This window comes from Saimiri boliviensis, chromosome 7 (assembly GCF_048565385.1).
Source record: "Saimiri boliviensis isolate mSaiBol1 chromosome 7, mSaiBol1.pri, whole genome shotgun sequence".
Lineage (NCBI taxonomy): Eukaryota > Metazoa > Chordata > Mammalia > Primates > Cebidae > Saimiri > Saimiri boliviensis.
The window spans coordinates 36,291,167-36,316,656 of NC_133455.1; the positions used below are offsets into that span (position 1 = coordinate 36,291,167).

General features: G+C 38.1%; 1 protein-coding gene across 4 annotated transcripts in view; it reads right to left on the minus strand.

Moving 5' to 3' along the window:
• CFAP54 (cilia and flagella associated protein 54) overlaps positions 1–25,490 on the minus strand; it is a 318,455-nt gene that overhangs the window by 247,215 nt on the left and 45,750 nt on the right. For all 4 annotated transcript variants that reach the window (XM_010340325.3, XM_074402388.1, XM_074402387.1 and 1 more), the window contains 8 exons: positions 25,032–25,117; positions 21,550–21,684; positions 20,278–20,428; positions 14,775–14,851; positions 8,655–8,783; positions 8,181–8,307; positions 4,861–4,947; positions 4,646–4,767 (listed from right to left, as the gene is read on the minus strand). In XM_010340325.3, the coding sequence (XP_010338627.2) occupies positions 4,646–4,767; positions 4,861–4,947; positions 8,181–8,307; positions 8,655–8,783; positions 14,775–14,851; positions 20,278–20,428; positions 21,550–21,684; positions 25,032–25,117 (914 nt within the window). The remainder of the gene's footprint in view (positions 1–4,645; positions 4,768–4,860; positions 4,948–8,180; positions 8,308–8,654; positions 8,784–14,774; positions 14,852–20,277; positions 20,429–21,549; positions 21,685–25,031; positions 25,118–25,490) is intronic.

The following is a 25,490-nucleotide window of genomic DNA, read 5'->3' on the forward strand; positions in this document are numbered from 1 at the left end:
TTGGGCAACATGACAAAACCCTATCACTACAAAAAATACAAACAACCAGGCATGGTAGCATGGGCCTGTGGTCCTAGCTACTCGGGAGGCTGAGATGGGAGAATGGTTGAGCCCAGGAGGTTGAGGCCGAAGTGAGCCATGCACACCATTGCACTGCAGCCCAGCTGACAGAGCAAGACCCTGTGTCATAAATAAATAAATATAAAAATAAATTTTTTAAAGCCCATGTATATTCTTCCCCCAAAAAATGTCAAATAGAACTGATTTGACTTTATATGCTACAAAATAGGAAAAATAATTAAATCCAATTACTGCTAAAATAGTTAACAGACTGGTATTTAGGAGATATCAAGACATAAACTGAGGAAATATTATAGCCAGGGGATATTAGAACTGCTAACACCCCTGAGTTTCTTCATTAGTTCTGGTCCAAAATGTACCATAAATTAGATTCTGTGTCGATTTTGAACAATAACCTGCTAAACCATAATGCTCCTTCACTTAGAGTGGAATTTGGAATTGTTAAGATCATCTCAACTACAGATTTGTTTAAGTTCCTACAAATAGTACTAGAAGAAAACTAGATGAAGCAATTGGGTTTCTGCGTAAGAGAAACAACTGGAAAAACTGGCTTGGACAAAAGTAGCCCCAGAGAGGAAGGAGGGTCTGCAAAACACAGTTGTCATAGCGTGATCAGGACACAGCTATGAGAATGAATGAATTGCCAAAATTCTCCTAGAGAAGACAAACTTATTTTCCTGGGAAATCATTTTCTACATTAGGATGTACAAAGCTAAGGTCTTTTAGTCCTTGTATCTATCCCTCTACTCAAGACTGGAGGGATTAGTCAACTGGCCTAGCTGGCATCACTAATCTTCCTTTTGAGGACCAGTCCCACCTGATTACATCTGATGGGGAAAAATAAATCCTCAAATGATAATGTTTGGAAGGGGAAATGGATGGTGTACAGAAAACAGCATCATCCTGGAAACCCCCAGCACTTGGTTGGAGGGGCATCTCTGCCTCTTTCCTTTGAGAAATTACATCTGCAAAAACACTGAATGTTCTGTTAGTGGACTAAGAACAATGATATAAGCCAAATGATGAATACTATATTTGACCAGAAGTAGAAGATCAAGGACATCCAGTATGGATCCTAGGTGCAATCCTTTAATGTAATCCTATGGAATAAAGTATGAAAAGCAAAAATGAACTTCCAGAGGTCAAATAACCAAGACAGGAAAACAGAAAACTAAATTCTCATAACAAAAAAAAAAAAAAAGCCAGTCATCTCACTTGGAAAGCTAATGAGTTATTATCAAAGGCTTATCTTTCATATGTGGGAACAAGTTGGTCCATCATAATTGATTAGAAATAAAACAGACACCTGATGAGATTATCCAGATCCACAGAGTCAGAAAATTTCTGAAAAACAGAGACATGATATGAATTATTTAAGAGTTCTAAAGAGACTCAGGCTTTTCAAACCTTTTTATGATATCAGGTGACACGTCAATTACTGATTTGGGTATAATTTTATTACAAGATCATGATATTGTAAAACATTCTGTAATGCACCCCAGTTGAAAATGATTGCCAAGGGAAACAAATTTATTTGTCTTCTTTAAAGATAGAAAGTTTGGCAATTATTTGAGCCATAACATCGTTGTTTAGGAGAGTACCCTGAGGACTGATCATTAAGCCTTAACACTTGGATAAAAACTACCACTGAGGAGCAGACGTGGCTATAGAAGATTTCAGGACTTCTAAATAAATATTCAACATGTTCCTTATTGGTAAAACCTATAGAGGATGCCTCATAAAAAACAGAGCCTCTTAATGCATCTCAAGAGTCTATCCTAATAGGACATTATACTCATAATCTTTTCCTGAAATTAAAACAGTTTCACTTTTTAAAACATAAAAGAAATTTTAATTCAAAAATTTTTTTAAACAAGAGCTGAGATCTCTGAAAAAAAAAAAAATGTCCATGTACATTCTCCCCTCCCTAAAAAAAAAAAAAAAAAAAAAAAAAAAAGGCAAATAGAACTGATTTGACTTGAAATGCTACAAAATAAAAAAAAATTAAATCTAATTATTGTGCTAATATAGTTAACAGACTGGTATTTAGGAGACACCAAGACATAAATTCAGGAAATATTAAAGCCAGGATTTATTAGAACTTCTAGAACGCCTGGGCTTCTTCATTTGTTCTGGTCCAAATGTTTGAGCCATAACATCATTGTTCAGGAGAGTATGCTGGGGACTGATCATCAAGCCTTAACACTTGGATAAAAACTACCACTGAGGAGCAGAGGTGGTCACAGAAGATGTTCCTGCCCACACTGGAAACTTGAGATGCCCTAGTATCTCCAGTCTGTTCCCTGGTCTCAGTGGTGGGAGTCAGACACACACAAGGGAACGGGCACACTATGGCCATACAAAGACAAGATTCAGTCAACATAAAACAAGGATAAACCTCTCTCCAGGCTCTAAGAAGCCCCAAGATTCGTCCTGAGAGCAATATTTGTAAAAGAAAGATAAGGTTTATTTGCCATAAAAATAGGACTGATGTACCAATGTCCTCCCAGCACTAGACAATAGCAAACAGCCTTGGAAGTATCTGCTGAAAAAATGGATCTGAACACACCCCGGAAGTCTTCCAACAAAGACCAAACACCACTTGGCCTTGTGATCTCGTACCACCCAACACTATCATCCAACTTCTTCATTCGAAATTCAAATTTAACCAGGCTCTTCCCTAATACTGGCAAGACAGACTTCCTCACCTTGAATATTGATAGTACCTGTCTATCCAAAATTCTTAGCCTGGTGAAAAAGACTTCTTACGAACATCTTTACTTCCTCTCTAGTCTCCCTTGCTACTATCCTCTCCCCTACCCACTCCTATCCATATTGCATCTAAGCTTCTGTCGCACAAAATGACCTGTAGGACTACAAGCATTCTATGACATTTCTAGCCTTTGGACCTTGGCACATTTGTTCTCTCTGCCTGGAATGTCCTTTCTACGCTTTGCTCTGATGTTTCTTGTGGCTCTCAGTATTGTTTCAGTATTCAAATTCAAGCATTCTGTTTTTCAGCATTCAACTTCACATGATCTCTCCTAGTTTCCTTAAACATTCCCTACTGTTGAGTTAGGTACTCCCCTGTTAATTTTCCCTAGCCCTCTTGCAATTAAAGGACATATTTACTTGTCTATGTTTCCATAGACTGGATTTTTATATGAGTAAGTCCAGGGACCACAAAGGCAGAACCATAAAAAGAAGGCAAATCATACAAGAAATACTAAATTTCAGTATTCTATTTTCTAACCTCAAACATCTACCCTTCTAGCTCTCTCAGACCCTCATTTTCTGGTCCTTGATTTGACTTCATAAAGATGTCCAGTCTCTTCATATTTCCATAGACACCAAGTCTTCAAATGCCTTCCTGCCTTCCCTACCTACTCAATCTGTATCCACGTTTTAAAGCCATGAACTTTTAATTCATACCTTCATTTTTTTCAAAAAATCTAACCCTCCACAAATGTCTGCTGTTACAAATATTCTGCTGTCATTAAGAATACCACCTCAGGATAATGTCATACCACCGTGCACATCAAAATGTCTAAAAATTGTGTTATCTACATCTGTCTGTTCCTCCTTCCCTTCTGTATCAAAAGATGAGGTGTCTGCCCTGCAGCTCAACCATCATTGAAGATGAATCCCTTTATCTGTGCTTTCGAAAGCATCCTCTATAGGCCTTGGCTCTGTGTATTAACCTCTCCCTCTTATTATCTTCAGTTTCTCTTTGTTCTGGCTCTTCATTTTTAGCACACTATTATGCTAAATTTTCTCTATTAAACCCCTTTAGCTCCATATCTTCCTCCTAGCTTTGACCTACTGTTTTTCTTCTCTTAACAGCCAAGACATAGCATTATTCTCCACATCTTCACACATCATTCACTCAGCCAATGCAATCGTAGCAAGATTCTGACTCTACAAAAAATTTTTTTTTTTTTAGCATTCTGGCATGGTGAAATGCCTGCAGTCCGACCCACTGGAAGGCTGAGGTGGGAGGACCATTTGAATCCAGTGTTCAAAGCTGCAGTGGTCTAGGACTGTGCCACTGCATTCCAGCCTGGTTGACAGAGTGAGACTCTGTCTCAAAAGACAAACAAATAAAATCAATATATAATGAATTAGCAGGAAGGCAGAAGAATTTCTAGGCCAGAATGAGACCTAATTAAAAATATCGACAAGGGGATTGGTCCATAAATTAGCAATATCTATCTAAGAGAGAAGGTACCTCAACCAATGGACTTTAAGAATTTTAATTCTATTGTAAAGAATACACTAGGCTGGTAAAATGTCACCCCAATTCTATAATTTCCCTCATTTTGGGTCCTTCTGATTTTATTTGGCTTCTCATGTAGATTGCATGAAGTTCTGATAAAAAGGGAATCTCTCATTTCAGAATTCAGAACTGGAGGTACAGATTAGTTACCCTGGTCAGGATGAATTATATACAGTGAATCTAAAAGTTCATAATTAAGTGTTAAGGGCCACACATTATTTTTAATAAAAGATTCATTTTAACAGTAATTTTATGTCAAGATTAAAAGAAGAAATAAAATACTATTACCATCAAAAATTCCCATGAAGATGTAGAGGTTGCATCTTTCTCGAATATTAAAAGAGCTTTCTGCATTAAGTAAATTGCTTTGGATAATGTATTCTTCTTTATTTTATTCATTATATTTAATTCTACAAAGGCAAACAAACATTTTACCAAAAAGGTGAGATTAAAAACTATCTTTCAAATTTTTTGGAAATACCAGTTATCACAATTTTAATTACCTGTAAAACAATCAGTGCTTCTAGATTTTTTTATCTTTTCTGGACCCTTGGTAGAAATGTCTTTGCTAACAGCTGGAGTCTGCAAAACTGAAGAAGAAAAAGACTGTCATAACAATTAAGTATGTATCCAAGACAGGAAATATTTTTTAAACACTAAGGAGTGACTATTTGTAAAGCTATTGCTTCCTCTATCACATCATCTTTTTTCACTAATAGAAAAAAATTCATATAAATCTACTATAATGCAGTGTTATCAAATCCTCTTTTATTTGCCACAGTATACCTCAGGACATAAGAAATTCCAAATTATAAAAATATTTAATTTCCTAACTCAAATAAAATCACCCTAAAGGTTGATAGAATCCAACCTACTTCTGTTGACTTTACCTTTTCACAAAGTACAGATGGCAAGTCTTGAGACCAACAACAATATGCTGTCAAAACGCTGTACTCAATGTCCCTTCTAGAAAAACTGTTTCATCCAAGGTCCCTTCAAGAGCTCTGGATACCACATGAAGACCTCCACTCTCCTCCAGCTGTGGCTGATGAAATCAGAGGCTCTCTCAAGATTTTTAACTAAAACATGAACTTACCAGTTGTTGATACTGGTATACAATTGGGACTGACCATCATGGTGGTTCAGTAAAGACAGGAACATGGTGAGGGGGAAAAAGGACACAGCTATACTAGCCCAGCGAGACAGAAACTACAGCACTGATTCTTGATTTTCAGGTCTGGTCCTTAAGAGATCTTCTAATATGTCTCTCCTTGGAGGTATGCGAGGGTACCTACAGTAACCTTACAATAAATCCCTTTTACTGAGTTTTAATTACTTGTGCTAATGCACATGAGCCACTATGGGATGGTAATGGATTCATGAAAAGATGTTAACAGACACCATTAAAGGATAGAAGTCCTCTGCAATGGCAAAGGGTAAGGAAACATCTGCATGGAGATAACAATGCAGAGCAGAAAATAGTGCATCATTCTCTCGGTACCAAGGATATTATAAACGCTAGTTAAGCTTTCCTAATTATAATCACTGGAGATAAGAAGAATGAGACTGCAAAATAATTCTGAATGCCAGATACAGATGCATCATATTTATGTCATGGTCATCAACAGGCAACCATTATTAAATAAGAATGCTAATGTAGGGAACTTTAGTCTGACAACAGCATACTAAAGAAAGACAAGGTAGGGGAACAAAGTGATCAGCTGTGCTAGGATGGCAGTTCAATAAAGCCGAGAAAAAAATCAAGGAAACCCAGAGATAACACAAGGAAATGATAACTAATTCCATTTACATTTGGACTCAAGTCTTGCATCAATATCTTTAAGTGGTCGGTGATCAAAACTCATTTGGTCTTCAAAGATATATGAATGACAATTAGAAAACAAGCTATTTGGTTAAAAAAAAAAAAAAAAGAACTATGAGTTAGAAAAAAAAACTCCAATCCTCCACTAAAGGAAATAATACAGTTACTACATGAGAATCATGGGTTAGTTTCTTAAAACCTGACACAAAAATTCTATTTATATTTTGAAATACATTTCTTAGACAAATCTTTTCAGCCCCAAAAATGTTCAAGGGTATTATTCTAAGTAACTCATTTATGTATTAGAAAAACTTTAACAAATTTTCAATTTATATGTGATGACACAGAGATATTTTAATTATTATTTGCTTCCCTCCACACCCACCAGGTCATATGAGAAGTAGTATTTGAAACTACATAAATGTTTAAAATAAAATGTAAAAAGATGACAACTGTAAAAAAAAAAAAGGATGGAGAAAAAAGGAAATTTTATATAAACAGAATGCAAGCCTGGTGCAGTGGCTCACACCTGTAATCCCAGCCAGCACTTTGGGAGGCCAAGGCGGGCAGATCATTTGAGGTCAGGAGTTCGAGACCAGCCTGGCCAACATGGCAAAACCCGGTCTCTACTAAAAATAAGTACAAAAATTAGCCAGGTGTGGTGACACAAGCCTGTAGTACCAGCTACTTGAGAGGCTGAAGCAAGAGAATCACTTGAACCTGGGAGACAGAAGTTACAGTAGGCCGAGATCACATCACTGCACTCCAGCCTGGGTGACAGAATGAGACTGTCTCAAAAAAAAAAAAAAAAAAAAAAGCAGAATGCAAATACAAAAAAAGTGGTCATAAGTATGTATCAAATTGAAAACAAAATTAAAAATAGAATTAATTCAAGTAAATTTGGACACAGTTCTCTGACATATGATATTTTCTAAAGACAAAAAGAACAGCAAAGAAATCCTTAATTTATTCAGTAGGTTTGTTAATAGTGGTATTGGTTAAATAATTTTGAAAGTACTTTGTTTATTTGCCAGGATAAAACAAATGAGTAATTACATTGATGTTGTTAGGCACCAGAATGCTCAATATGAGAGAAGGAAAATACAAAAAATGGAGAAGATGAGAAGAAACCTTTGGTGTTGGAATTGAAGACATCAAAAAAAAAAAACCTGTGGTCAGGTACGGTGGCTCATGCCTATAATCCCAGAACTTTTAGAGGCTGAGGCAGATCACTTGAGGTCAGGAGTTACATATTACATTGTATATACTGATAGACTCTTTTGCATTTTCAAAGTGGGCAATCAAATAATCTAGAAACAACAGTTTTGTTTCTTCTTTTTCAATCCTTATATCTTTAAATTATTTTTCTTATCTTCTTTCATTGGCTAGAATTCTCACTGTAAGTATTTTTTTCATCTTCCTGCACTAATCAGCAATGTGTGTCACATTGCTCACTCTGAAATTAACTAGCATCTGAATAACTCTATTGAGTTCTATATATAATATGATTTAAATGCTTTACACGCACCTTCCAGGAACTCATTCCTGACTTTCTTATTTGATACAGATATTTCTTTGTGTCCATAATATTCTGAGCCCACCTCCATTACAAAATATATCAACCTCAAGTGATATATTGGCTTACTTATCTAGAAGCTCAGAAGTAGAGCCTTTCTAATTTGTACCTAACCAAATATGATGCCTTGATTTTAGTAGGTACTCAATAAATGTTTGCTTGGGTATATTAACAAAAATAATTTACTATAACTCAAACATAATTGATTAAATTTTTAAAGAAGTTTGCTGATTTAATATGCAAAGTCTAAAGCAATATTGAAAGGTTTAATTATGTTTTCTTATGTTAATTAGGGAATTAAGAAAAATAATGAAATTTATCTGAAAATTTCAGTCAACAAGAACAGTTTTCAAATTAAATTGAATCTGTACTGGAGTTGGGCTTAATACTGATTCAGAACAGTTACTTGCTTTGATGACTACTACCTTGCAATTTGTCCAGAAGCACAACAGCTATTCGATGCTGAGCTTGAATTAGTTCAAGATGCAAATCCATCATGAAACTATTTGAGGCAAGTGGTTTGTAAGTATCTCCATCTATATGGTGGGTATGCTTTGGTCCAACAGAGTTGAAATAAAAAGAAATACGGTTATCAAAACACACAAAAATAGCTGTACACTATTATCACTCAATTTATCATAATCTTATTTGTAACCATCACATTCCGCTCACTTCTCAGCCCTTTGCAGTTAGCTTAAACACTAATAAATATGCCCTTAGAATTCATCAGTGTCTTCTTCATTAGCAAATTCAAAGATTACTCACTGGAACAGGGAAATATATTTCTGGCCTATGAGAGGTAAGTCACCACAAGTCATGCTTTACTTACCTACTTACTTTCAAGGCCAGTCCTCTTCCCAGTTAAGTAAAACTTACATCTAAGACTTTTCCATTCTTACCTTGGCATAGCAGTGGTCAATTACTGACGATCCATTTGGCAAAGTGGTTAACATGCAATTCAAATTTATTCCACCTATTGCTTTGTCAAGAAGTTTATAAGCAAAAAGTAACTGTTCCAAAGGATTTTTCTAAAATAATTTTATAAACAAAAAAAGAAAAAGAAAACTTAAGCAAAATCAAATGCAACATTTCCAATTTTTGACAATAATTCAAAATAAAATAACAGAAATCTAAATAGTCTATCTAACATTAACAGTGTTACGTTTCTAACTAAATGTATTTATCTGTGATTAAATGTGGCATGCTATCAACATGGATGAAAATAATAAATAAATTTCAACATTTTTCCAAATGCAGCCGGGCGCGGTGGCTCAAGCCTGTAGTCCCAGCACTTTGGGAGGCCGAGGCGGGTGGATCACGAGGTCGAGAGATAGAGACCATCCTCGTCAACATGGTGAAACCCCGTCTCTACTAAAAATACAAAAAACTAGCTGGGCGTGGTGGCGCATGCCTGTAATCCCAGCTACTCAGGAAGCTGAGGCAGGAGAATTGCCTGAACCCAGGAGGCAGAGGTTGCGGTGAGCCGAGATCGCACCATTGCACTCCAGCCTGGGTAACAAGAGCGAAATTCCGTCTCAAAAAAAAAAAAAAAAAAAACATTTTTCCAAATGCAAATTAAACTTTTCTCAAACATGTATTAATATATATAACTCCCATTATGGTTTGCAAAATTCTGATTGTACCAAATGCACACGTAAATTTTTTTTTTTTTTTTTTGAGACGGAGTTTCACTCTTGTTACCCAGGCTGGAGTGCAATGGCATGATCTCGGCTCACCGCAACCTCCGCCTCCTGGGTTCAAGCAATTCTCCCGCCTTAGCCTCCCGAGCAGCTGGGATTACAGGCACTCACCACCATGCCCAGCTAATTTTTGTATTTTTAGTAGAGACGGGGTTTCACCATGTTGACCAGGATGGTCTCGATCTCTTGACCTCGTGATCCACCCGCCTCAGCCTCCCAAAGTGCTGGGATTATAGGCGTGAGCCACCGCGCCCGGCATTTTTTAAAACAGAGTTCACATAGTTTGTCACTTTCACATACCTAATTTGATTTTTTAAAACAATTTCAGAATCTCAGACTAGAAATTTAGAGCCCGTCAACTCAACCTGTCCACATTAGTCTACATCATGATTTTCAAAAACTAAACTTTTTAAATGTAATCATCCTCACAGGGAGACAAATATAGAGAATAATATAAAGAGCAGCCAGCTGTGCTCAAACTTTCAAATCGTCCATATTTTCCAGGTCATTAAAGGAAATAAAGCATACAGACATATGCATATAATTTAAATCTCCCATATAACTGTCCACAGTGCCACTCCTCTCTACCCCTAGAGGTAGCCAGTCCTTGAATTTGGTTTTACCATTTTTTGCATGTTTTCAAACTTCTACTACATGTGTATGTATTCTTAACCATATGCAATATCACTTTGCATATTTTTAATTCTCTCTTATAAAATTCTGTAGACTCCTTTTAAAACTCAACCATATGTTGCTGAAACTTACTCATGCTGGTATATGTAACTCAATGGGTCAGTCAGGGATTGGTTATAAACACAAAAGTACTCTACATATTTCAAGCAAAAGAAGACAATACATAGAATTAGAGGTGCCCATCACCATTGCAAGTCATGGGAGAGCCCAGATCAAGAAAGCTGCCAGTGACAATTTTGCTTCATGCAATTCTCAAGAGTTTGCTCAGAAGCCTCTGTGAACCTAAGAATCTAGGAGGTAACTAACAACAACCTCAAGCACCTACTACACTGAAGCAGGTGAATTGCAAGAGTTTGCTCAGCATGCCTGGTAAATTCACATCATCCATCTGCCACTGTGGATTAAGAACTGTCTCTTCTCTTCTGCATTACAAAGTCATGCAAATGCCCCTCACTGAAGACTAACTTAAAACTGTACAGAAATGAGACACTGGAAAATACAGTTCCAGGTTTCCCCCCTATAATGCAAAGGTGACTATATAAGGGAATTGCTATGATGCCAAATTTACTCTAGTACAAGCCTACTCCAGTTCATTCATCCTCACAGCTACAATGAAATGGTATTACTTTGAGGAATATGTCACAATTTATCCACTCTTCTGCAAATGGATGTTTAGATTACTCTTACTAAGGCCAGGCACAGTGGCGCAAGCCTATAACCCCAGCACTTTGGGAGGCCAAGGAGGATGGATCGCCTGAGGTCAGGAGTTCAAGACCAGCCTGGTCAACACTGTGAAACCCTCTCTACCGAAAAATACAAAAATTAGCCAGGCATGATGGTATGCACCTGTAGTCTCAGCTACTTGGGAGACTGAGGCACGAGAACCGCTTGAACCCAGGAGACAGAGGCTGTAGTGAGCCCTGATCATCCCACTGCACTCCAGTCTGGGTGACAGAGTGAGACCCTGTCTCAAACAACAATAACAACAACAAAAAGATTACCATTACTAAATATGCTGCCATCTATTGTACTTGTGTGAATAAACACGAAGTTGATGTTTTTTTTTTTTTTTTTTGAGATGGAGTTTTGCTCTTGTTGCCCAGGCTGGGATGCAATGGTGTGATCTCCACTCACTGCAACCTCTGCCTCCCGGGTTCAAGCGATTCTCTTGCCTCAGCCTCCTGAGTAGCTGGGATAACAGGCATGCACCACCAGGCCCGGGTAATTTTGTATTTTTAGTAGAGATGGGGTTTCTACATGTTGGTCAGGCTGATCTCAAACTCCTGACCTCAGGTGATCCACCTGCCTCGGCCTCCAAAAGTGCTGGGATGAGCCACTGCGCCCAGCCCATAGTTGATATTTTCTTTACAGTTCTTACACCTTTTCTCTGCTTTCTTTTTTTACCCACATGTCTAAGACTTCCAGGACATACTGAACAGAAGAATGACAGGTATCTTTATGTGGTTACATCACTATTAAAGGGGCTGCTTTTAATCTTTTACCATAGGTATAGCATTTACTGAAGGTCTTTGGATGATACCATTTATTAGATACAGAGGTTCTCATATATTCCTAAGTACTAAGAGTTTTTTTTAAAGGATAGGTGCTTTTTAAAGAGGATGGTTGTTGAATATTATCAAATGCTTTTTTTGCATCTCTTTGTCTAAATGGTCACGTTTTCCTTTCATTAGCTAATGCAATGTATTGCATTATATATTTCTAATGTTAAATCATCCTTGTATTCCTAGAATACAAACAATTTTACATTATATATATAGTGTAAAGTCCATTTATCTATGCACTATATACACATATATATATATATATAGTGGAGGAGGGGGAAGGAGGGGGAGCAGAGAGTAGGAGAGGGTTAGGGGGAGGAGGGGAGGAAGGGGAAGGAGAGGAGAGGAGGAGGGGAGGAGGGGGAGGGGAGGGGAGGAAGGAGAGGGAGGGGGAGGGGAGAGGAGGGGGATACTGGGATATTGTAGGCAATAAAATTTATGAGTCTCCTTTCCAACCTCCATCTTTCATGTGCCCAAGCCTCATCTCTTGTCCCTGGATGGTTGTTAAAATTCTAAGCATCTTTGTATAATAACTATGCCCTCAGCCTACTGCAGCATCCACTCATAAACTTATCATGTGAGTTTTCAGTTCCCTTTTCTATTTTGGCCCCTAGAATTTAACTTACTTTCTCATGAGCTCTGCAACATGCTTGAGGATATTAGTTCAAATCTGTCCAAAATTTCTAAGTGTTTTCTCCCAGGAGGATGTTCAGGTCATCTTGCCATTTTGCAGAAACAGAAGTCTCTAAGGATATCTTTTTTTTTTTTTTTTTTTTTTTTTTTTTTTTTTTTTTTGAGAGGAGTCTCACTCCATCACCCAGCACCCAGCCTGCTGTGCAGTAGTGCAATCTTGGCTCACTTCAACTTCCGCCTCCTAGGTTCAAGCGATTCTCACACTTCAGCCTCCTGAGTAGCTGGGATTACAGGCAGGTACCACCACACCTGCTAATTTTTGTATTTTTAGTAAAGATGGAGTTTCACCATGTTGGCCAGGCTGGTCTCAAACTCCTGACCTTAAGTGATCCACCCACCTCAGCCTCCCAAACTGCTGGGATTACAGGAGTGAGTCACTGCACCCAGCCAGGATATCTTATTAACATCAAAACATTTCAAAGACCATATACCCACTGACACCGTATCATCATCATCACCATCATCACTACCACCACCATCATCATCTTTATGGTCTTCATCCTCCTCATCACAGTCAACATGGAACTGAAACATGTTCCAGGTATAAGGCTAAATGCTTTACTAATAATCTTTTAGTTGCCACAGCCATGTATAATAAGGTAGATATCAATTAGTTATAATTTTATAACCCATTTGTTGAATAAATAAATGCTCTGTGTTCAGTAAAACTTTAAAATAAATTTTCTTTCATTTATTCACAATAGTGTCTCATACATTTTTTTAAATAGTAGCATGTATATACTCAAGTTATATAATTTATCCCACCTACAGACTCTACTGGGTGAACATATAAATTGTGGATTCTCCTTACAATAAACTGCCATTTTTTCCCTCAACTCCATTCCACTCTCAGTGGGTCTAAAAACCTGAAGTTGAGATTCAGTGCTTTATATAAGACATAAGAGAAAAACAGCAGCTATCCTGTGCCAGGTACTAGTTTCCACATTTCAAATATCTCATTTAAACTATGTAACAACTCAGTGGAATAGGTACTATTATAATTTTACAGATGAGGACACAAATACTCGAACAGATGAAGTAATTCATTTAGCATCAAACAAACAGTCAATATCAGAGTCTGAACTCAACCACAGGTTTCCACACCAAATGCTGTGCTCTTTGACCATGCCAAAGAAACCGTGTCTCCTATATGCCCCAGTACAGCCGAGCAGATTGTGTATTGCATAACTTTAGGGGGTAAAATTCACACTGTTGTCATCACAGATTTCTCTGTTCTCAGCAGATGGTAATAAATCATCTTGAAGAGAGGGCACATTTTTCTTACTTAAATAATAATAGCAATAGTTCATAAATAGTCTCTTATTTCGTTATGGGAAAATTTCCACCTTCAAAGAAACCAATTTCACGTAGTGGTTTTAATTGCCAGAAAATTTTCCTCCCAAGGCAAAATCTAGCACTTCGTACCTATGACTAGAATTTCTATACCTGTCCTACTCTGCCTCAGAGAGTAAGTGCTAACCCATAAGTCAGTGATTCTCAAACTCTAATGTCCTTAAAAATCTACCGGAGGAACTGTTAAGAATCTCACACCTGAAATTATGATTGCATATGTCTGGAGTGAGAAACAGGAAGCTGAATATTTAGCAGACACTGTAAGTGATCCCTGGGAAAAAAATTGCCAGACAGCTATTATGCCTCCTCAACCTCTTATACATGTCAGTCTCTGTTCTCAATTTAAGATTTCTCAAATCTAAGAAGACACAATACAGCCTTAAGTACTCAGCTGCATCCCCTGAAACTTATTATTAGGAGAGGAACATGCATTTGAGAAAGTAAATTCAGAATAACCCCACAGTCCTCCTGTACATTCATGATAGTATTTGATTGGTACCATTTCTTAGGACTTTATCTATTATACCAAGTATGGAAGAGAATAGATACAAATAACACTTTCAAAATTAGCACTTATTCTTATATTTCAGAGGGCTCCCAAATATAAATGTGAGAAGGGGTTGGCATGGTATTAAAAGCCAAGCAAAGTCATTTATATCTATGTACTATACAAATATCTTTTATATAAATATCTTGAAGACATTATTTAGGATAGGAGTTACTCCTAAATAGGGGAAAGGCAAGATGATCAAGAGAGGTTAGCAGAGGAGGTGAGTCTTATCTATAGCAGTAATACTTCGTTTCTTAAGGTAGCATATGAGGAAATGGTAAATTATAATGGGGCTTCATTACAGTAGAAAAATGTCCCTATAGTTCTCAATATATAAAACCATACAATCCTTAAATTTTAAATAATCAAAATTATTTCTACAATTAACCATTATATATTTATAATTTGATAATTATTTGAAAATAAAAATTCATGTTTCAACTAAATTTTCTAAATATGTAGTAATACCTTTAATAATGGAAGAATTTCTGTGATCCCCTTTGGACCTCCAGGGAATTCATCAGTCCCTTTTCTTAAAGGTACGTCTGGAAAAGAAAGAAAAGAGGAAAGGAATGAAGGATGGAGGGGAAGGAAGAGAAGGAGATTTGAAAAAAAGGAAAAGTAGGAAGAGGAAGAGCACAGAGCAAGAGCAAGGAAGAAACAAAGGAAAATAAAAAGGACCAGAGGAAGAAAGAGAAAAATGGAAATATAGCAGCGAATCACAATCATAAAAAAACTTTATGCTGAATTAACTACTTTTTAATTACCCATGATCTTAGAAATAATTCAACACTAGAATTTGACTAAATACCAAATTGTTTATTCCATGTAATCTAATTTTTTATTCTATAAGGTAATTTAAAAGCATCTTCTCCTTGAACCCAGGAGGCAGAGGCTGTAGTGAGCCAAGGTCGCACCACTGCACTCCAGCCTCACACCCGGTGACAGAGTGAGACTCTGTCTCAAAAAAAAAAAAAAAAAAGCATCTTCTAATGTAAGAAACCAAATCAAATATTACAAGTCAATATCATCTTTCTCTATATTCTATAAGGTCCAATTAAAATCTTTCAGAGGCCAGGCACAATGGCTCACGCCTGTAATCCCAACACTTTAGGAGGCCAAGGTGAGATCACCTGAGGTCAGGAGTTCAAGTTCACCATGTTTCATCCGACCAACATGGTGAAACCTTATCTCTACTAAAAATACAAAAATTAGCCTGGCATGGTGGTATGTGCCTGTAATCCCAGCTACTGGGGGGCACTGAAGCAGGAGAATTGCTTGAACCCAGGAGGCGGAGGTTGCAGTGAGCCGAAATTGCACCACTGCACCCCAGCCTGGGTGGCAGAGCCAGACTCCATCTCAAAAAAAAAATAAATAAATAAATAAGCTTTCAGAAAATAACAGCATAGAACCCTTATCAATTTAGACAAACATCAGAGAAGACTTGTACTTTATGTTTTCTGTGGCAATAGGTGCTAAGAATAACATTCTTAGAAGTTATAAGAATTTATATACCTAAATGGGATAACCCCTTATTATATAAACATAGAAGTTTCCAAATTTATAAATGGATTATGCTCCAATATTGATTAGTTCAGAGATGAAACATTTTAACAAAGCATCAATAACTTAAATTTTATTTAGCCCAATTATAATGGTATAAAACAATAATCTCCCCCACAGTAACTAGTAAATAAAATAAAATTAAGTAAGAAATAGACTTTATTTTATTTTTTTGAGACAGAGTCTCACTCTGTTGCCCAGGCTAGAGTGTAGTGGTGTGATCTTGGTTCACCGTAACCTCTACCTCCCAGGTTCAGGTGATTCTCCTGCCTCAGCCTCCCGAGCAGCTAGGATTACAGTCACATGCCACCATGCCTGGCTAATGTTTATATTTTTAGTAGAGATGGGGTTTCACCATGTTAGCCAGGCTGATCTTGAACTCCTGACCTCAAGTGATCTGCCTGGCTCAGCCTCCCAAAGTGCTGGGATTACAGGCGTAAGCCACTGTGCCAGGCCAGAAATAAACATTTAAAAAAAGTAATCAGTAATGGATAATGTAGAGAAAGTATCTGGGCTAAGGAAAATCTGAAATATATATATATTTTTTTAATCTACAAGCTAAAAAAATGGTGAAAAATAAATAAAATAAATAAAATAAATAAATACAGGGAGAGAGAGATTCTGTTTCCTGAGGCCTGCTTCTGAGGCCTAAAGTGCCCCAACATTACAACAAAAGACTCTTTTACTTTTATTGCCCCAAAGCTGTTCTGAAAAGACTTCAGGAACCAAGGACAAAAAGCCAAATTCGTTAACAAAAGGTATGCTTATTGTTTTAGTCACTTAGGAAATAACAAGAACTATGGGAGTCATAAGCCAGGAACTGTGGACAAAAGTAATTATATATGTTTTATATATGTATGTGTGTGTGTGTGTGAACACATAATACACAAAATATATGTGTTCATTGATGGTTTATGTTATTGGGAAGGTTTCCAGTCAATAGTAGGCTATCAGAGTAAGGTTTAGAGGAGCCAAAACATGCATTTAGGGTCAGTGCCCCTAACCCTCATGTTGTTCAAGGGTCAACTGAATATATATCATATATCATAGTACCACAGAGTCACACCTGAATCTTGGAAAGGGAGGTCATTAGAGCTACTTTTCCCACTGGGTTTATGTCAATTCTGGAGAAAGAAACTGAGAAACTGAGTGATACTTCTGATAGCCTTGAAAGAAAAGAAACAGGGATTGGTATCCAGGGCCCACCAAGGATGAGAAGCACAGGAGACTGCATCCTAGAAGTTAGGGTAAACTGAAAATAGATATTCAAAGAGAAAGCATTTCAGATTCAAAATATTGTAATCCCTCAAACTGGAATAATGGGATCCTAGAGTATTAGTGCCTTCATGTATCTAGTAAAAGCAAGCATAAATCTTCCCTAGAAAAAGAAAACATCATCCAAAGCCTAAACTATTTCTACAAAATATTTAGCAATAACAATGTCCACTGCACACTCAAAAATAACCAGACTAGCCAAATAGTTAATGAGGTAAATTCTTCATTGAAGACATCAGTATAATAAACGCAAAAGGAATGACAGAAGTTAGGAGTCCCTCCTGGCTTTTACCCCCAGTCTCCTATCAGCCCTCCACCAATGACAGATAAAAGTTGTAGAAATACCCCAATCTCCCAACTCTCTCAGACATGTTCTTATGGTCTCCTAGAGGTCCCTCATGGGAGTAGACCCTGAACCCACAACAGCAGCCTCCTCATTAACTTACTGTGCCTTGCATGGAGCTTCCTTTCCTACCCTGTCTCACTTCTCCACTCCTCCACTGTGCTTCCCTGAATAAGGTCCCAAATAAACTACTTCACTCAAATCATTGTCTCAGAATCTGCTTCTGGGGAACCAGCCTAGGAAAAAACCCAAGCTGAGAACACGTGAACTCACCGATAAATCTTTAGAGCACAAAAAGTGAGACAACTAGGCACTGTGTGCTTCCTGATTCAATGCAAGAGAGTAAATAGCACTACCTATGAAGTATTGTTACTGAAAAATAAGACAATTGGCAAGAACTCTTGTTAACAAAGTATCACCAGAATCTAAGTAAGCATCCACATCTAACTACCAGGTTAAGAAGCAAGTTAACCAACATCACATGGAGGGAAACAGTCAAATCCAGAATATGAAAAATCCCACAGGATAGTGACTCAGTTTCTTCAAAAGATAAATTCTTAAAAGGGGACTAGGAAGGAAAGAAACCATTAGAGATTAGTGACATTCAAGAAACACGTCAAGAAAATACAATGTGTGGGCCTTGTTTGAATTCTGATTGGAACAAACCAACTTTAAAAGATATTTTTTAACACAATCAGGGACATGGGACGTATTCCCAATTTTGTAAGGTATAATAATAATGGCACTGTGGTTTTATGTTTAAAAAAAAATCCTTATCTGTTAGACAGAAAGTTGGAGCTGGGCACGGTGGCTCACGCCTGTAATCCCAGCACTTTGGTAGGCCAAGGTGGGTGGATCACGAGGTCAAGAGATCAAGACCATCCGGGCCAACAGAGCAAAACTCCATCTCCACTAAAATACAAAAATTAGCTGGGCACGGTGGTGCGTGCCTGTAGTCCCAGCTACTTGGGAGGCTGAGGCAGGAGAACTGCTTGAACCCGGGAGGTGGAGGTTGCAGTCAGCTGAAATCGCGCCATTGCACTCCAGCCTGGCGCCTGGCAACAAAGTGAGATTCTGTCTCAAAAAAAAAAAAAAAAAAAAAAAAAAGTTGGATATACACACACATATACATGGTGGGGTGGTATTTGCTGGAAAAATGACACACCTGCTTTAAAATATTCGGAGAGGGGCAAATGTTGCAGGGAGAGAAGAAATAAGATTGAAAAGATGTTGTTAATTATGGATGCTGGATGATGCACATGTGGTGATTTTTTTTCCTCTCTATATTTAAAGCTCTTCATAATAAAAGCTTTAAAAAGAAAAAGAAAAAAAGCATTTTAAGCCAGGACATGTCAGAAATATGGCCTGAGGTCACTGAATGTGTTAGATGGCCAGAGAATTTTAACTGATGGTTATCAAACTTTGATATATATCAAATTCACCTGGGAAGCTATTTAAGACTAAAAAGGTCCAGGCTAGCTAAAGTAGGACAGAGCCTGGGCCTTGTATTTTTAACAAGCCTTCAGGAAACACTGATAACAATCAAAATTTGAGAACTGTGGCTCTAAAACTCCATCTGCAAAGCCACACGAGGACAGGCGGAGCCAGATTAGTGAATCTCCCGGTAAACAGTCACCTTATTACAAAGTCCTCCAAATGTCATACATGCTCTGTAAGAGGGGTGAAACAGCAAAGTAAACACCAGCCATAGATTCCTCTACATTATTCCCCACCCCATGAAATATAGCACAGGGCTGCAACCAGAGGCAGAACAAAGAACAAGGAGGTCACAGTAGAAGGCCATCCTTTGAGAGAAGACATCTCCTGAATGGAGAAGAGAATAATGAAGAGAAAGGGGTTGAGACAGGAAGAATGGGGAGTTGGGGGCTAGGAAACGAGAGCAAAAAGAGGAAGATGATAAAGATAAGAAGAAAAAGAGAAAGTAGAGGAGAAATATAAATGAAGCAAGAATTCTAAGAGGAAGGAATTAGCAGAAAGAAGACAAAAAAGGAGATAGAAAGTAGAATGACACTGATCCATTCAACGGATACTTATCTGATCTCCTACTCTGTCAGACAATGTGGTGGGTACCAACAAGATGGCAGTGACATAAACACAGTCTTCCTTCAAGCATTCACTCTTATGGGACATGGAAGGGGAGGAAAAACAAAAGAAGATAAAAGAGGGAAGAGGTGGCCAGGTGTGGTGGCTCACACCTGTAACACCAGCCCTTTGAGACGCTGAGAAAGGCAGATCACTTGAGGTCAGGAGTTTGAGACCGGTGTGGCCAACATAGTGAAACCACATCTCTAGTAAAAATATAAAAATTAGCCAGGCATGATGGCAGGCATCTGTAATCCCAGCTACCCACGAGGCTGAGGCAGGAGAATCACTTGAACCCAGGAGGTGAAGCTGCAGTGAGCCAAGATTGTGCCACTGCACTTCAGCCTGGACGACAGAAGGAAATTCTGTCTCAAAAAAAAAAAAAATAAGGAGAGAAAAGGGAAAAAGAAAGAAAGGGGAGTAGGTGGTAATTAGGAACAAAGGAAAGGAATATGAAAAGACACAAAGGGTTTTATCCTTCATTGAATCATAGAGCATGAAACTTTCTTTTCTTAACATCTACTTGATGAAACTACATTATTATATTATCTATCTCTAATTATAAATCCTCGATGAAGCATAATACTGAAGTGCCTAGTTTCCATTAGTAGAAGTTATCCTGCATTTGAAATTATACCTACATGTTTATACTTATATATGTATATACTTTTTCAGCCAACATTTTACCTAGAGATTTTTTAAATTTTCTTCCTGGGCTTCCTAAAGATTCCAATATTTCACTTAACCGTAATGTGACTTCTGCCACGACCACAATGTCAATGTCTTCCATTTTAGAGCAGTAAATTACTTCATTTAACTGCCACAGAAGATAAATCCACTAAAATGAGAAAATACAGAGCAAAATCAATTAAAAGTATATGAAACTATAGAAAGAGTAACATTTTTCAAAATGTGCATTTCCTTGAAATAACCATCTTCTAATCATATAGAAATGTTACACAGGTACCCCTCCTTTTAATGTCTTAATTATAAATAATATAAAACTCAGTAATCCTCTTGAAATATTAATCAATCTGTTTCTATAAATTCATAAGGTAGATTCATTTAAGTAGAATAATGGCATAACATCTATAGCCATTATAGCAAATTTATCATCAGTTATTTGTACATATCAGTGAATAGTATCTGATTCCTCCAAGTTCTCACTGTCCCTTCAAAGCAGCTGCTATGATTACTATCAACATCCTCCTTATGAGTGAGGGGGAAGCAGGTGTTTCAGGCTCCACATTAGATGCCTTAAATTGTCTTTCACAGCCAGGCGTGGTGGCTCATGCCTGTAATCCCAACACTTTGAAAGGCCAAGGCAGGTGGATCCCTTGAGGTCAGGAGTTCAAGACTAGCCTGGCCAACACAGTGAAACCCCATCTCTATTAAAAATACAAAAAAATAGCTGGCATGGTGGTGCACACCTGTAATCCTAGCTACTCTGAAGGCTGAGGCAGGGAAATCGCTTCAACCCAGGAGGCAGAGATTGCAGTGAGCCAGGATTGCACCTCTGCACTCCAGCCTGGGTGAAAGAGCGAGTCTCCATCTCAAAAACAAGAGAAAAAAAGGAAGGAAAGCAGGGAGGGAGGGAAGGAGGGAGGGGAGGAAGGGCCAAGATCATACCACCGCACCCAGGACAGAGCAAGACCCTGTCAAAAAATAAACAAACAGAAAACCCTGAAACACCTCTTCACTCTTCACAACAAACAAAATTAGAACAGGAGTGCAGGGAGCACACATTAAAAGAAAGGGTCACTCAGCACTAGAAAGAATATAATATATATATATATGTATATATATATATATATATATATATATATATATACATATATATATATATGCAATGAAAGTCATTAACCAGGTGAAAAATAGGAAAATTTAGATTTTAAACGTGTATGGCAACTTGAATTAGCAATAGCAAAGAACATGTGAAAGGAAATGCAAAAGGGATACTTTGTTAGTACTGATTTTCTGGGTGAATTTTGCATAGTCATTTCTGGATATATTGAGCCGCTGAATTCCTAATTTGCATTTCTGCCACAGGAACATTATTGTGTCCACAACAATTTCCTTATCAGGCTGAACATCCTAAAAACAAAAGTGAGAAGGTAAATGAGTGAGAATAATAAAATACAAGTATATAACATTCACTGTGTGCTGAGCAACACTCTAAGAGCTTTACAAAGACTAACACATTGAATCTTCATAACGACCCTATGAGAGGAGTCCTAGTATGACCCTCCCCATTTTACAGATGAGCAAACTGAAACACAAGGAGATTAAGTGATTTTCCCCAACATGAAATGACTAAGAGTGGCAGATGGGAGAGACTCAAACCTAAGTAGTCCAGCTCCAGAGTCCTCACTCTTTTTTTTTTTTTTCCTTGAAACAGGGCCTCACTAGCTGGAGTGCAGTGGCACAGTATCAGCTCATGATCTTGGCTCACTGTAACCTCTGCATCCCAGCAGATTCAAGCGATTCTCATGCCTAAGCTTCCCAAGCAGCTAGGACTACAGGTGCGCCACCATGCCCAGCTCATTTTTGTATTTTTAGTAGAGACAGGGTTTCACCATGTTGGCCAGGCTGGTGTCGAACTCCTGGCCTCAAGTGATCCACCCAACTCGACCTCCCAAAGTGCTGGGATTGCAGCGTGAGCCACTGCGTTGCAGCCTAGATACCTTGTTCTTAGTGAATGTTCTATGCTCTTCTGCCTCTCTAAAAAGAAGAGTCCCAAACATGGCAACTTGAATTAGCAAAGAACATGTGAAAGGAAATGCAAAAGTAATACTTTGTTAGTACTGATTGGGGAAGATTGCAAACCAATTATTCCCACCCAACCATAAAATTTACATACACTTTTCTCTTTTTAAAATTATTGCATTAAAATAATAAGGAATTGGACAGACATGGTGCCTCAAGCCTGTAATCCCAACACTTTGGGAGGCCAAGGTGGGTGGATCACCTCAGGTCAGGAGTTCAAGACCAGCCTGGCCAACACGGCAAACCACCAACTCTACTAAAAATATAAAAATTAGGCCAGGCGCAGTGGCTCACGCCTATAATCCCAGCACTTTAGGAGGGTGAGGCAGGTGGATCACGAGTTCAAGAGATCAAGACCATCCTAGTCAACATGGTAAAACCCCGTCTCTACTAAAAATACAAAAATTAGCTGGGCATGGTGGTGAGCGCCTGTAGTCCCAGCTTGAACCCAGGAGGCAGAGGTTGTGATGAGCTGAGGTCGCACCATTGCACTCCAGCCTGGGTAACAAGAGCGAAACGCCATCTCAAAAAAAAAAAAAAAGTAGTCAGGCATAGTGGCACGTGGTGGTGGTAGCTGAGGTGGTCCCAGCTACTTGGGAGGCTGCAGCACAAGAATCCCTTGAACCTGGGAGGCAGAGGTTGTGGTGAGCTTGAAACTGCACCACTGTACTCCAATCTTGGCAATAGAGCAAGACTCTGTCTCAATAATAGTAATAATAACAAGGAATTGGAGTAGGGGGAGATGAACTAGTAACTAGAGAGGCAATGAGGAATTGGGAAAGGGTAGAGACAAGAAGGAAAGGGGAAAAGCTGAACAGAACCTCACACTGGGTATCATTTGATGAGCCAGAATGAGTATGTCTTCTCTTATCCAAGCTACTTGCCTCTTTGCAAAAGAAAATTATTCCTCATTATAGCTAAACTAGAAAAATAATGAGTTTATGATTAAAATATACCAAACCTGGAGCTCTTTGAGGCTGCTCTGAGACCTAATTTGCATATGTGGCACCTTCCTACAATGTTTGGGAATACAACAGAGATCAATGTTTATTGAATTAAACTGAACAAAGACATATATTATTTTAGAAAAACAGGTAAATGAGGGCCAGGCACGGTGGCTCACACACCTGTAATCCCAGCACTTTGGGAGGCTGAGGTGGGTGGATCACCTGAGGTCGGGATTTTGAGACCAGCCTGTCCAACATAATGAAATCTTCTAAAAAATACAAAAACTAGCCAGGCATGATGGCATACACCTGTAATCCCAGCTACTTGGAAGGCTAAGGCAGAAGAATTGCTTAAAATTGGGTGACAGAGGTTGCGGTGAGCCAAGATCCCACCACTGCACTCCAGTGTGGGTGACAGAGTGAGACTCTGTCTCAAAAAAAAAGAGAAAACAGATAAAAGAAAGTTCCCAATCTTTTTAAGCCTTGATTGCTATGTTTTGGTTTAGCTCTCCCACTATAATAATTTATTTACTGCCAAACACCTTTATTTCAAAAATTAAATACCTGTCACAGGTCATAACTTATTCTGACAAACCAAAAGAAATAAAAAATCGTATAAAGCAGAACTTCTCAAGTCCCTTAGTGTTTCACCTACCTGGGCAAAAGTTAATATAGACTAATTGTGGTTTACATGCTTTTTAAAAATAACAACATAACCAAATTTTCAAATGAAATTCCATCAGAAACCCAATGTTATATACAAAACTAACAAAAACAGATTTGGGAGCTACTACTCAAAGTTGGGCTTCTCCATTATCCTCAGCAAACTAACACAGGAACAGAACCAAACACCGCATGTTCTCACTTGTAAGTAGGAAGTGCAGCAGACCACCATGGCACATGTTTCCCTATGTAACAAACCTGTGGGTCCTGCACATGTACCCTGGGACTTAAAATAAAAATAAAAATTAAAAACAAAATAATTTTTAAAAAAACAGGCCAGGCATGGTTGCTCACGCCTGTAATCCCAGCACTTTGGGAGGCTGAGATGGGTGGACCACAAGGTCAGGAGTTCAAGACCAGCCTGATCAACATGGTGAAACCCCATCTCTACTAAAAATACAAAAATTATCCGGGCATGGTGGCAGGCACCTGTAATCCCAGCTACTCAGGAGGCTGAGGCAGGAGAATCACTTGAACCCGGGAGGCAGAGGTTGCAGTGAGCCAAGATCTTGCTACCGTACTCCAGCCTTGGCAACAGTGCAAGAAAAGAAAAAAGAAGAAGACAACGTTGGGTTTCTGAGGATCCCTGGAATTTGTTTAATAACCATTGCTATACTATAATAGTTTCACCCTCATATAGGCCATTTCTAAATACTAGCCATTGTGTGCAAAGTGACTTCCAATAATAACAAGACTTTGTACTCATGGACTGAGAGCAGTATGTCATTAAACATATTAACCCTTTTTGAAAACCACTGCCTCATTTCCTTCATTATTAGAAATATAGCCTGAGAATTTTCCAAAAAAAACCAGACACACAAAATGACAACAATAACTTTTTTAAAAAATTACAAGTCAGAATCTAACTTAATCCTATATTCTAATGATTAAACAAAATAAAATTTTAGCAAGGTGTAATTCCTGTGATATTTTAAATCTGGCCTTAAGTTAGGCACAAAAACCTCTGTTCACACTAATAAAAGTTATTTAAAGTAGCTATTTCACCTGAGGACTGGTGCAGACGCAGAAATACAAGGTGGCTGCCAAGTGGAAAATGTCCTCTGAATATCCACAAATCTTCAAATAAGTATCTAAATTCATAAAGCAGAGGAAAATGAAACAAAGAAATCACAAAATTTCAGATAGAAAAGGCACAGAAACACAAATAGGCCACAAAAATGAAATAAATTATAGGTGGGCAAATATCATATCAATAAGACAGATTAAATACTTCTATATGAAAACTAATCTTGGCCGGACACAGTGGCTCATGCCTGTAATCCCAGCACTTTGGGAGGCCGAGGTGGGCGGATCACTTGAGGTTAGGAGTTCGAAATGAGCCTAGCTAACATGGTAAAACCCTATCCTTACTAAAAATAAAAAAATAAAAATTGTTGGGCATGGTGGCAGGCTACTATAATCGCATCTACTTGGGAGGCTGAGGCAGGAGAACCACTTGAACCC